At 35.3% G+C, this 14,911-nt stretch overlaps 1 protein-coding gene across 1 annotated transcript in view; it reads left to right on the forward strand.

Annotated features, from left to right (window-relative positions):
- The window catches only part of LOC149780448 (DNA (cytosine-5)-methyltransferase 1.S-like), a 101,505-nt gene that overhangs the window by 27,163 nt on the left and 59,431 nt on the right, over positions 1–14,911 (forward strand). Inside the window, exons 3-10 of the mRNA XM_089937387.1 lie at positions 2,000–2,107; positions 7,514–7,708; positions 8,138–8,216; positions 9,198–9,288; positions 9,675–9,809; positions 11,300–11,438; positions 12,947–13,056; positions 14,484–14,602. Of these exons, the coding sequence (XP_089793513.1) occupies positions 2,000–2,107; positions 7,514–7,708; positions 8,138–8,216; positions 9,198–9,288; positions 9,675–9,809; positions 11,300–11,438; positions 12,947–13,056; positions 14,484–14,602 (976 nt within the window). The remainder of the gene's footprint in view (positions 1–1,999; positions 2,108–7,513; positions 7,709–8,137; positions 8,217–9,197; positions 9,289–9,674; positions 9,810–11,299; positions 11,439–12,946; positions 13,057–14,483; positions 14,603–14,911) is intronic.

Consider the following 14,911-nt stretch of genomic DNA (forward strand, 5'->3'; position numbering starts at 1 on the left):
GTTATTATAAACGCTAGCGTTTTCAATTACCAGCGCGAGAAGCTCCGCTTCCAATCATTAATTTACCTTTCATAGCCGATTTTACCAACCATGAGGCCAATTTTTCTTTGAATGATTTATCAGGAATAGCATTTAACGCGTGAATTAATTTTACATCCGCGATATGACGCTGTTGCAGATCGCTACTTTTGTAGTAAACAACATCATGAGCATGACACGCCTTATCGATAGCGTTTATTGGATACTCACCGGGTTTGGGTTGATTTTGATCATCGAGTCTGATATCTAATCGTGTTCCGGGGCCACAGTAGTTATATCCTGGAAGGTGCTTTTCTCCTGGATACTTTGCCCACGGGGTTCCGGGGAGTTTTGATAACTTGGCTGCAATATCACCTCCTCGCTTTTTTTTAAAACATCCCCGGGTCTAACAGAAATAAATCTAAATTTCTTTATACCGCATTGTACACACTTGCCAGTAAGCGCCGATCTGTTATTTCTTGTTGTAACGGTTGTCATATCATTTGTGCCAGTACGCACTCTACACTTTACACAATATAGATCCATAATTTATGTATAGAGACATGAATATAATTGACTTTTCAGCGACTAAAACAAGAGAACCAGTTAAGCATGTTGCAGCGTTACCAAACTCGATCCGGATGATTATCATCGGACCATCTGGATCCGGCAAGATGCAATTGTTACTTAATTTAATAATGAGATGGATGAAGTGGGATAAGTTGTATTTAATCGCCCCTAGCGTAGATGATCAACGATGCTACGAGGTGTTGAAAGATTTTAACGAGAATGCATCAGCGATCACTGAAAAAAATGTTATTGAGTTTATTACAGATATCAATGATGCACCAGGTATTGATGATATTGATGGCGACGTTAACAATTTAGTCGTGTACGATGATGTTATGTTAGACAATCAAAAAAACCCAGCTAGGATATTTTCCAGAGGCAGGCATAAAAACACTGACGTGATATATGTCACTCAACGATACACTCAGATTCCAAAAGTAATCAGAGACAACTGTAATATTCTTGCTGTATTCAACGGCGTTGATACACACACGCTACGAAATATTTGGCAGACATGGTGCGGCGGTGACATGGACTTTAATGTTTTTCGAAACTTTTTTAGTCATGCTCAGTCGACCCCACATGGATTTGTAACGATAAATTTACATGATCCTCGGACACGATATCGTATCGGACTTGACCAAATATTCGGTTAGTTGTAAATAACCACTTAGCAGCAGGGGGGGGGATGACATCGACGCGGTCGTCGCTGTGTTTACCGGACGCTGACAACGCTGGGATCGGCGCACAGAAGGTATTAATTAAACCAAATGACGATTGGACGATCCCCGACGACGACGTCATCTTTTTTTTTTACCGGGCGCTGACGACACCGGATCCGCTGAGTGCAGAAAGTATTAATTAAGCCAAATGACGATTCAGACAAATGTCCGATTCGCCCCCCCCCCCCCCCCCCCCCCCCCCCCCCCCCCCCCCCCCCGCTGCTAATCACTTGTTGGGAATGAAATGTACAACAGAAATTACCCAGACTCTGTTCTTTCCACTGTGCAACTTAGCTCTTGTGGCTCGGATTTTAATGAGTTTGACAAAAGCTGGGATTAAAAACATGTTTAGTTTTACCATCACTTTGTTGTTTTTTCTGTTCAGTTGTTTTTTCTGTTCAGTTTTCAGTTGTGTATTTGGGATTGAGTGGGATTTATATGGCAAATTATCAACTTGAGTATTGATTTTTAGGTAATACACCGATTTGAATTTACACATCATTGTTTAACTTTGTTGACTACATAGGTAAATCAAAACTTTTCTCAAATAACAAACATGAATTGATGAGATCAGTTTTGGAATAACCCTCTTGAGAAGACAAAAAATGAAATCTGTCTCATCATAAAGTATACTGTATATTGGAGTCTATGCTATATGTTTGTTTTGTTGTTTTTTTTTCTTTCTACAGGGCTACTGGAAGAAGAAATGTCGCTTGATTGAGGAGATTTTTCCAAGTGAGCTGAAGGAGACCTTACGGTCCTTGGAGCAAAATTTGAAAGATGACATTCTCACCGAGGTTAGAAAGTTGTGACCTATCTCAATACTCTGTGGTACATAACACTGACCAGACATATTGTTATAGATTACCTTGCTGAAAGACCAAGCAAGTTTATGTTATCATCCTTTATCCATAGTGCATCGTCTGTGGCCCATCCACATTTACCTTAACTCATTCAGTCTCAATCCCACCTGTAGGCATGATGAAGCTGTATCCTAATTCCGAGCTCTGCAGCATCAAGGTCATTTAAGATACGCCAAAGTGGCTGGTTTTGCAAAAAGACAGACAGATACAGCTCTAAAATGATACCAAATATTCTGGACATGTTGCAAAATACAGCAGGAAAAACCTCATTTTTTGGTCCCATTTTTTTCTCGCCCAAAATTCGCTCATGGTTGGAATCTGATTTTGTGTCTGGATTTTAGACCTTTTGGCCTCAGATCTAAGGCAGACCTGTCTGAACTGCACACAATCAGGTGAACCTTTGCAAAAACTAGGATACGGTGGGCATTTGGAATAAAGAGTGGTCTCCATATGAAAATGATAGATCCATTAGGAAGGAAAAAAATCCAACTTTGACCCTTCTGCTCATCCGCAAGCAAATAACCAATGGAAAACAATGTTTCTAATACATCTAGGCATTAGTCTCATGGAACATCTGTTGAAAGTTGATGTATTCAAGAAATAGCCCCCAAAACGTCTTTCCTGTTTGCATTTCAGGCAAAAACAACAAAAACCTCCAGGGACGAATGAGTTAACGACTTGTCAAAAACTGTTGGATCAATAATTTAATATTTGAAACTTGAATTTACACTTGTTTAATTATTATTTAAATATTCTCTACCCATCCAACATGAGTATTTATTGGTTATTGTGATATTAATTAATTTTTTTATGATACTGTTACATGTGTTGCCTACAGATGAACAGGCATGTTTTGTAAAATATAATAAATTAAGCATTTCAGCAGCAAACAAAAAGCTAAACTTTCTACAAAAATATTTCCTCAGGATGAAAAAATGCCATGCATCAATAAACATGGACCTGTTTACCTCTGTGGACTCTCCATATTTGGTACCGATGAACCCCCACCAAAAGGCTTACTACAGATTGTTTAGGCAAGACTACAGAAAATAGCTGATTCAGCAAAAAAATTACATCTCAACATTTCATTCCACTTTTCTTTTCATTATAAAAACTATTTGATCAGTGTCAATAAAGGGCTTATTCAGTTGTTCCTGCGCAAAAATGATAAACTGTCTGTATGTACACCACTCCCTCGATAACTCGCGCACATCGGGGTCCAGAAACATGAACTGCACTATAAGTGAGGCACGAGTTATCGAGGGGCCTACAAAATAAGCCCAAAACCATTAAAGTTGTCGAGGACATAAAGGAAAAATAAGTGGGAGGGGGTAGGCAGATTATAGTGTTGAATACTCACTTTATAATCGTGTTGAGATTAACTGTGAATAAATATTTCTTCATAACGGTGTACTTTGTTTATTATTTCCTCATAGGGCAACATTAATTTCAGGATAAATTACAGTATATTGAGGCGATCATCAAAAACATTATTCCACGTGGTTTCCGTTAGCTTAACATGTGTACCACTTAACATGTGTACCACTTCACACATTGTGTACTACGTCACAAATTTTTATGTTGAATTGGATACATTCTAGTTTTATTGTTTGTTCCAAATTAGACGTTTTTTTTATATACAAAAGATCGACTCTTTTCGAGAAACAGTGTCAGTCAAACAATAGATAGATAGATTTGAATGCAATAGAAGTAAAATGGAAAACAAAAAAACAAGGGTTACTCAGTACTAACATATTTAATGGGTCTACAGATTGTAAACAACGTAAATTAGAACAAGTTAATACTTGCTGTTTGTGCCATGCTTGACAAATATCAATTCACTTTTTTTTTTAAAAAATCAGTTAATTTTTAATTTTTTGTGTTACTCCTTGGTATCTCTGCCGCCAAACAAAATCCCTCAGATTTCTCAACTGCATGAGCTTTACGTAGTCAACATTTTGGGTCTCCAGCCAGCTTATGGCAATATCAAAATATTTGATTGCTTCCTGTGCAGAAGGGGGAGGTGGTGCAACATCTGCATCTGCATCACTTTCAACACTTGTGGTACTCCAGTTAGAATCGTCTTCTGCTGCAAATTTGATCGTTATAGAATTAATTATTGTTTCATCTGACATGTATTCGGCTGTGGGGCAATAATTGTCAGCACAAATCCACTCCTCCATATCATCAAGAGAAACGCCCATCTCAGGACCATGAGTCTGTACAAATTTCTCCCAAACAGCCTCGGCATTAATGACATCAGTTTCACTGAAACCTTCGAAGTCACTATCATCGTCGCTGTCTCTGTTACTGTTTTGCTTTACGTCAAAGGCAGCTCCAAGACCGTTAAACCAGCACCCCAGGTCTCTTGTAATCGATGTTTTAATGCAACAAACACTTCCCAAAGTTGTTGATCAAAACAAAGCCGGCATGTAATTAGGTTCTCACAGAAGTAATCACGGGTTTAGGTGTGACGGTCGATAGACTCTTTTCATGTTTTCAATGAACAGAATATGTTGCAATTATAATGTTTACACTGAAACGGAATTGAAGGATTAGAATGTGACTTTCACACAGGAAGACATTTAATTGGTGTTTATTTCCTTCTCTGTTGCCACCTATTAGCATTTACCAGAAGTTTTCATTGATTGCTGTTTTACCAGTCTGTTTATTTACAGTATACTGACAACTATTTATCATAAAAACTGACATAATATATGATATCTTTAAACAGGTCTCACTAGGATTTTAAAACTGGGTCTTTCTGCCTCAATCACTAAATATCAGTACATTTTCTCACCTGGCCGCCAGTCGAAGCCTTTGAACTAGCCGCCTAGCTATTGCATTATGTTCTTTTATTATGTACTCTTATAAAACAGCAACATGTATGTACATCAAGGAGTCTTTCAGTCACTGAATTCTGTCGTAAATATCAGCACAGTTAACTGATCAACACATTTTCCCACAAAGCAGGTGGCTGAAACAGGACTGGCAAATCTTTGAATTTTCCCGCGCATCTATTACATGCGTACAGAGGACTGCCGCCTCAGTGAATTTCTGCATTCCAGATCAAAAATTGGCATCCAAATACGCGTAATTAAGCGTTTTTGAGATCTCTGAAATTAATTCTTATTTAGAACTTGAAAATTTCAAAATATGGATTATATTTTTACGGGCATTAATCACCATTTTCGATGATAAAATGAGCAATGTATCAAGGTTTAATTTACCAGTTCTTATAGTAATTTTTTCATGTTCAGCATATTTTAAAGATATTTTAAATACATTTTCTCTGGAAAAAAATCAGGAGCCAAGATCGACATCGCGTTATAAGCGGGATCGCGAGTTATGGAGGGAGCGGTGTTTTAAAAAGGCAGACCAGTGTCACGTGAAAAGAAAATTGGAAGAAGTTGAAAAGTCTAGTACTAGCTAGAAGTTGCTAAAGATTGATAAAGATATTTGGTCGTTTATAAAACAACCTAACAATGAGTTCATTATGTTCACTGTGGTATGTGTGAATTGGCTTTTTCTGTCGCACATGGTGGTAGAAGTGATGTAAAAAGACATGTTGAGTGTAAATCCCACAAGGAACGGGTTGAAATAAGACACAAACGAGGAAATGCACATTATACATGCTGAAGTATTGATTAGTCAGCTTTTGGCTAAGTTAAGCTTGCCATTGAAAATAGCTGATTCATTCAATGGGGAAAACATTTCCAGACAGCAGGTACTCTATTTAATAATGTAGTTAGATTTCAGACAGCAGGTACTCTATTTAATAATATAGTTAGATTTCAGACAGCAGGTACTCTATTTAATAATGTAGTTAGATTTCAGACAGCAGGTATTCTATTTAATTAGTAGTTAGAAGAGGTAGAGTATTACTGGTTGTATGGTAAAAGAAATAGATAATCCTGGCTTTAAAAAAGCTGTAGCCAAAAAAATTGCCAACCTCAATATTTTTCCAAGTCTGTTAATGTAATAGGCAATGAAAATTGAAAAAGATGGGATAGTTATTACTTTATTGACAACAAGCCATACAGCCATATTACAAAATAAATCATTGCATGACAGTTTTTCACTACTTCAATTTGTCTTTGCATCCCACATCACCGTTAGTGCATAGGTATGACTGTTGTCACCTTAAATAGATGCATTATCAAATATAAAATATCTACTTTCCTGACATTTACACACACACACTCTCTCTCTCTCACTTTTTAAATAGAAAAATCAGGTATTAAGTAAATTTATATTATGTATATTATTTTCCAAATAGTAGTTTTGTAAGGAACTTTAGTTAATGACATTTTAATACTAAAACCCTATGATTGTGCTTTACAATGTAAGATAACTGACGTATAATGCAACCGTCAATTTCATGGCATTCAGGAATTAAATGATCCACCCACTCACCCCACCTTCACAAAGTACATAACCATCAACCACGAGCTCAGAAATTTATTTTTGCCATACTTTACATGCTTTCCTTGTAGTGAATTGCTTCCTAAATCCCAAGAATGATCACTGAATGCTGTAGATTATTTCTCGGCAAGCAAACTAGGATATCCATTCCCACCAATGAAACTTACACGAGTCAACACCTGGCATTAATTACTATCATTAAATTAAAAGAAGGAATGAAGAAACATACAGAGCATATCTGCCCCCATTAAACTAATTCAGAATAAATGTTATTTAGTAAGCAGTGTTATATGCATATATGAGTTAACAATAAGGAAATAAGGTGGAATACAAAATGTGGGAAATAGTTTCCACATGTATGGTAGCTTGAGACCACATATGAACCGTTAACATAAATTTACACCCATTTTAGGTATTGTTAGTTATAACAAAAAAGGGCATTGTTTATTTATCAATCAGTTGCCTGTGCTTTCACTAACTGTAGAACAGGCAGTTTCTTTGAAGTATATCGAAGAGGCTTGAGTCTAACCTTTAGCTATTGTGCAGTATGGGCACAGCTGACCATAATATGAAATTGGGGGGAGGGATAACACACTCCACAGGGAGAAACGGCTTGTCCTTTGAGAATTTCACGAGTATTGGACCCGAAAAATCGGGGAATATTTAGTGAAAAAATGCTTAAATATGCCTCAAAAGAAAACTTCCCGATGGTAGGTCGCAATCTGCATGTATTCAAATTCAATATCTTTTGTGATAAAAAAAATTTCACAGAATTTGACCATATTTACAGAAACCATCTCGCTTGAAGGCCGTTTAATTCTGTACCAGGAAATTTTCAAGCTTGAAGGTCTTTAAAATTTATAAAAAAGTTGCTGTTCCACCATTATTAATAGCAGATAATACATTCCATTATAGAAAGGCTATTACAAAAAGCTTGAAAAGCTGTTCGAGGATTTCCTGAACCCAACACCAAATGAGGCAGGAAAGTTCAAAGAGATAGAACTAGAGGCATCAGAGAATGGAAACCATAAAAATGGAAATTCCACTTCAAGAGCAGATGGTGATAAACCAGAGATAAAAGAGGAGAAAGCAGACTATGACATTATGCAGGTATTGTTGTCAGCATTTGTTTTGGGAATTGGTTGAAATTTAAATTACACAGGTATCATTGTTAAGCCAGCATTTATTAGTTTGGGAATTGGTTGAAACTTTAAGATTGATTTTAATTAGTGGGAGATAATTTTTATACTTTCTTTTAGTAACAGTCATTCATGCATACATGTTTATTTTGCTTGTATCCAAGTTCTAACCCTAATCCATATTATATTATATGCACAGTCAATTTTTGTCCATTTGAATGGCAGCACATTGTTGTATTTTTTTCTCAATACAATCTTTATTTTCAGTAAGATTTTCCTAATGAACACCTCCATACCCTGACACATTTGATTGACCTCCTTTTTCAATAGTAATGAGGGCAATTAATACTTTCCTACCATTTCTGGGAAAAAGAATTTTTACAAAATATTTCACTTACAGGAGAAGATGGCAGATGTTGATCCTCCTGTGGTAAAGGAAAATGAAAATGAAGCAGCTGAAATGGAGGAGGACAAAAAAGGTTTGTTGTGCAATGTCACTTGAAGTCACTTAATGGAAATTAAAGTTTTTTCTTAACTTCTATATAAGCTCTTGAAGTGTGTGGACAAGAATGAAGATGGTACAACATGTCGAGTGTTCTACACTAGATTTGATGTTTCAGAGTTATTTGTTAAGGACGTCTAGAACACAAACATCCAAAAACATTTGCTTGGTCTTTCCGCATAAATCTCAAAATTGGTCACCCAAAGGAAAACAAAAGAATGTTATCTGCATGTGCACAATGATTTTTAAATTGCTATTAACCTTCCAGTGTTGCACCTGGACAGAGCCCTGCAGACATTCTTCCATCCCAAACTGCCAGTGTTCCCCTAAAGTTATCAAACCCGATATCTTGATTATTTGAAGCTGACAGACATATCCTGACCACCCACTAGCATAAACTTCATAAGATGGGACTTGAGGGTGACTGAAAATTTTGTTACTTGAGATTATAGTGTATCAATTGTCATTTGATGCTACTTACAGATGATTTAGTGCAAGCATACTGGAGCCATATTAAGTACAAGGCTGTGCTTGAATTGTAACAATCTTCCAAGCTACTCACCTACAGTTTAAAACCTAACTAAACATTTGCTTTGAGCACTAACTGCAGTCTGATTGTTTTTGGTTTTTATGCAAAATTCTAGTTACCTTTTCTTGCATAAAACTTAATCTTTTTGTTTTGGAAAGGTATGGATTTCATATCACTTCTTTATAAAATATTGATGTTCAATAAGTTTGTGGCTTTAACAGGACCTAGTTCGTCTACTTTTCATCCTGCACTTGTTGATATTTTTTATGTGAACGTTCAGTGTCAGATAAAGTTTTTCAAAACACAACCTGTCTTTGCAAAATAAATCATTTAGTGGAAACTTAATTAATTTGTGCTTCACTGATGAGTCTTCATGCCTGTCACATTTGAAATATTATTATTATTATTATTATTATTATCATTATTCAGAAACTCTGGAAAAGAAGACACGGATCAGGAAAGGAAAGAAGACTAGTAATGGTTCCAGTCAGCCCACCATTATGTCAATGTTTAGCAAAACGTAAGGATTTCTTCTCCATAGAACTACAATTCATATAAATACAGATTCGTTATATTGGTACAAATTCTTATACACACACAAACACACTACTATATCACAGTTTATATTGGTACTAATTCTTCCATATCAAGTCACTACAATATCACAATTCATACTGGTACAAATTCTTCTGTATCAATTCACTACCATATCACAATTCATACTGGTACAAATTCTTCTGTATAAATGAAGATCTGGAATAACTATTAAGGGAGTCAAATAGAAAAGCAAAATAACAATTCTGAAAATTATATACTGGCTTGAAATGAGAAATTACTGTGAACTGAATGTAAGTCCTGTAGGTGATCAGAACAGACATACTGTTGTAGTGAGGACTTTTCTTACAGGCCCGGTAAGAGGAAGTCTTTGGCTGATGAAGAGGGGACAAGCGAAGAGAAGACTGAGAAGAAGACCAAGATAGATACAGAAGAAATCAAGGATAGTGAGGACATGGAAGTTGATGAAACAACTGAGGATGAAAGGTTCTGATTTCTCCCATTTGAGTTTCAAGTTATGTTGTGTTATATCATAATTTTAACCCAGTCTGAACAGTGATTATTTGCATCTTAATTTTGACTCAGTCAAAATATTAATTTTTTGCATCATAATTTTTGTGTCAGAACAATGATTATTTGCATCATAATTTTGATTTATTCTGAATAGTGCTTATCTAAATCATAATTTTGACTCCATCTGAACAGTGTTTATTGCATCACAGTTTTGACTCGTTCTAAACAGTCAGATACTTTAAATCACAAATTGAACTTGTTCTAAACAGTCACATGGTTTGCATCATGTTTTTTATTTTAAAAAATGAAGCATGTCAGGCTTTGGTCATGTGATTCTTCATTCTTCACACTATCACAACAGACCACTCCATTGACCTAAATGGTTAGAGTGTCCGCCTCGGATGGGGGGAGTCACAGGTTTGAGCCCTGGCTGAGTCATACCAAAGACTTATAAAAATGTACTAGCAGCTGCCTCACTTGGTGCTCAGCGTTAAGAGGTTAGTGGTAGGATTGGTCAGCCTGGTGTTTGGATAATGTGACTTGTTGGGACATGATGCTCCAGTGCTAGACATCACTATAGACCGCCACACTGAATACATCATAGCAATATGACTGAAAAATTGTTAAAGCTATGTCTAAAAAAACCCCAAATCTTTTCCTATGCTAATACCACATATATTTTGTTGTGTGGTACAAAAAAAAGCTAATATCTTAGCGATATTACTGATTTTTTTTAAAGCTACATTAAAAATTCAGATTACACACATACACAGATTGTGATATGATGAAATCTTAAAATGAACTGCAGAGAATAAAGTAAGTTCAGTTCTTTCATTCAAGTACAGTTTCTAATTTTCAAAGATTATTTTCTGTTTCATTCTTTCATTATCAGTAATGTTAGAACTTTAATATACTTCATTACTTTAGGCTCTTTATCCTTTCTCTCTATCCTTCTTGATCTCACAACACATATTGATTTAGGTTGTAAGTTGGGCCGACAGCTACTGGTATACATGTGGTTAGGAACACTGTAAAAGATTATATTTTATTACAGTAAAGAAGTTGAATTAACAAATAGCTCACCTTTTATTTTTTGCCAAGTTATCTGTTGGGAAGAAATTAAAGAGCAGAGGGGGTAGGGGGCTTTGTGCTTTACATGGGGTCTTTACATTATGGGCTTAGTGCAAACATCAAATCCTTGGAGATCAGTAAAACTGAATCACAGTAAAATGTCAAACTGTAATATGACATCTTTCTTGAGACCACCTGACCAGGTCCAGATTAATTGATTGCTGTTCAGTGTCATATCTAGCCATGGCATTTGAAGTAAATTATCTTGCACAGGGACATGTAAACCATTCAGCTACCACAATTAGAGACTTAAAAAAAGAAAACATTTTGACTGTACATTTCTCTGGATCATAGTACTGTGACATTATGATTAGAACTGGTTAATTTTACAGTGCCGTCAATGAGAAGACTGTGTCGGATATCAAACCTGCGCTATTAGTGGAGAAGCCTGTGCCAATCAAATGTAAACAGTGCAAACAGCTTCTGGATGATCCTGATCTGAAGCTGTTCCCAGGTGACCCAGAGGAAGCGGTAAGTTGCTTCATCAAGATTTCTTAGTTTCCTGATTTTTATAAAACCAGTATTTAATTATGTACCAGAAGATGACAGTGCTGTGAAATTTTCCATCCCTAATATTGCTTGCAAACAATTTAGTCTTCACCTTTTAATTATTGGTGATTTATTATCATTCCTCATTTTCTTAATTTTTATTCTGTTTAACTTGTAAATGCTTGACTTGCTAAATTGAGAATTTTTGCAAGTGATGCTTACAAGTTTTTATTTATCATTTATACAACCACAAAAAATATTTTCCACTAGTGGTCAGCAAAAATCGTCAGACAGTTAGACAATCCTTGAAACTTTCAATTGTCAGATTCTTAATTTTTATGGAACCAGATAATGAACATTTGGATGACTTGGCAATATTGGTGATCGCAAAATATGTGTTTTACCTAGATAGCCATACTAATAGAATCCATCATATGTAATGGTATTGGATAGGGAAATCTCATCCTCAGACTGTAGAATCCATCATATGCAATGGTATTGGATAGGGAAATCTCATCCTCAGACCGTAGAATCCATCGTATGCAATGGTATTGGATAGGGAAATCTCATTCTCAGACTAATAGAATCCATCATATGTAATGGTATTGGATAGAGAAATCTCATCCTTAGACTGTAGAATCCATCATATGCAATGGTATTGGATAGGGAAATCTCATCCTCAGACTAGAATCCATCATATGCAATGGTATTGGATAGGAAAATCTCATCTTCCGGTCAGAAGTTGCAGACAGGAGTGAGGTTTTATGTAGCTAAGTCAATTAGTGTGAAGCAGTCTGTTGGTGAGACACTAACATTAACTCCTGTTTGTTTTATTGTGTAAATGTGTTACAAATAATGTTTATCTTGATTATTTTAAAAGAATACTTGGGCCATGATATCCCCCACTGGTGTTCTACACTAGAAAACATGATCATGTTTATAATAGGAATGTGGAATAATTGTGTTCCACGTGACTTTCTTACCTAGTCAACCTAGCACATTTTCTACCATTGGTAACATAAACTTTATGATTTTGTCATGTGCAGAAATTCTTGCTTTAAAGATTCACAAGTGGCAAACATTGGAGCTACATTATGGCATTGATCATGCCTTAAGCTAAAACATTGGATGTCGAATACACCTTTGTTTATAGCAGTCACTTTAGTACCCTTGTAGATGTCTATCCTTATGTACGTCCATACCTTAGATTTAAAATGTTTCAAGCTCATTTTTTATGTTTTGTGTTTAATATTAAGCATGCCTGACAAAATGGCAAAACAAGGGTCTTGTTTGTGCGGGGAGGTGGGGATTAACTATTTAATGCATTGATTTTCTCATTAAACATGATTTTGTATCTGTCTTCCAATTATGATTCCAGGGCATTGTTCATAAGGTCAAAATTATTTCATAGATCACGATAGTTTACTCAACAGTCCAGATATTTATGTTCATATTTTGCATTTTTTGATTCATTTAATAATGCACACCAGTTGGAAGAGTTCATAGCCTTGACAGATCCCAAACTGTCTGTATTCACTGGAGAAGAGGAGAACATCCACAGCTATGATGAAAGGCCGCAACACAAGGTTACACAGTTTAAGTATGTACACTAAATTATACTTCGTGCAATCCTATTTTCTATTCCATGCTCTACTCACTCTAAACTGAAGTGCACCAAACTTTCTACAAAGGTTCTCCATGGGGTGACCATCTGCAAGTAGGTATGATTCTTTGGCATCATACAGGAGGCATTGTTCATATGGAGATCAGACATCAAATATGCAAACAATACAGTGAAAGTTATCAAAACCAATGGGATCAGTTTTGAGAGGTTTTTGGTTTCCCAGGGAGTTCATAAATGTGACTCGAAATAAAGAGAGAACATCTCAGTATGTGTGTCTATATAACTCATTTTTGGATATGATGTTATGGTTACCAGTCAAGGAAAAGGGGGTTGGGGGAATAAAGGGAGATAAAACAGAATGTGAATTTGCCATGGAAGTAGCATTGGAGACCAGTTAAAGTCTGTATTTGTGTGAGGGATTTTTGTTTATCCAAATGTAGTAGCTATTATTGAAATAAGAAATAAACAAATTCCCTGCTTGATTAATGAGACAGATTTAAAATTGCCTATACAAATATCAATATTAGAATAATCGCACAATTTAATGCTAGTAATTTTTATGCTAAAATAGTATGGGAGAGCAATGACGAATCCAGGTTCATCACAAGTTTTTCGCATAGAAACTAGGTTAAACTATATATTGTGGTATATATTAGGAGACCTCTCTAATGTGATTATATATATATATATATATATATATATATATATATATATATATATATATATATATATATATATATATATATAAAAGGTACCGATACAATGATATGTATCACAGATTTCTGTATTGTGATAAGTATCGAGGGACTTCCGTGATGCATATATATATATATATATTGGGGGACATATACGCTGTGATATGTATCAGAGATGTTCTTAAATGCAGTATTAATAATAGACTTTCTCAAAAAAACCTTTGAAAATCTTGAAAGCAATTGTCAACATGTATTAGAAATAAATATTTAGTTTTGAAACACTAATGATGCTTCAAAAAAGATTGTTATCCAAATCAAATTATCTGATGTAGTAATGTCCCAGTAAATCACCTCTCTGGAGGGAAGTGAATCCACTTAGCTAATTCTATTTGTAAATAACCCCTTTTTCTACACAGCAATTTCTGCTAGTAAATTGCCCTATTAATGTGGGCAACAGAATTCATATAATATTTCAAATAGCAAATCACCACTTTTATGTAGGCAAGTGAATCCACATATTTATTTCTAATCGGCTGAATGCCAATGATGGCAAAAGAATAACTCTTTTGCGGTTTAGAACTCTATTGAAGGTGAGCTTGTAATAACAAATAAGGAATACAGGATGATACAATCCTTTTCTGATCTTTTATCTTTCATTTTTGTGCACAGTTGATATTAATTCTTTACAACATTTTTTTTCTTCTTCAGTGTATATGACAAGAACACTCACCTTTGTCCATTTGACACAGGACTGATTGAGAAAAATATCGAACTCTACTTCAGTGGTTATGTTAAACCAATTTATGAGGAGAATCCCTTTCCTGAAGGTCAGTCATAATGAATAATTGGAAAAACGACAGACCTTTTCACATGCATTTTTATATATACTATGCAACTATGGTTTGTTTAGGGCCAGGATTTTTTGTTTTTGTCTAGCAGTCATTATTATAAAAGAACTTGACTGTACATGTGTTTTGTTATTTCAACAATCACCTTTAAGTAAAGCAATTTTAAATATTGTATTTTATCAAAGATTTAGCGTATGTATATTAGTATAAAGTTCTTGCATTAATCTGACTTGGATAGGTCAGTTGTAAGTGTTGTCTGGTTACACCTTAATTGCCAGAGTTTATCCC

This window comes from Sinohyriopsis cumingii, chromosome 16 (genome assembly GCF_028554795.1).
Source record: "Sinohyriopsis cumingii isolate HCF-2022 chromosome 16, ASM2855479v2, whole genome shotgun sequence".
NCBI lineage: Eukaryota > Metazoa > Mollusca > Bivalvia > Unionida > Unionidae > Sinohyriopsis > Sinohyriopsis cumingii.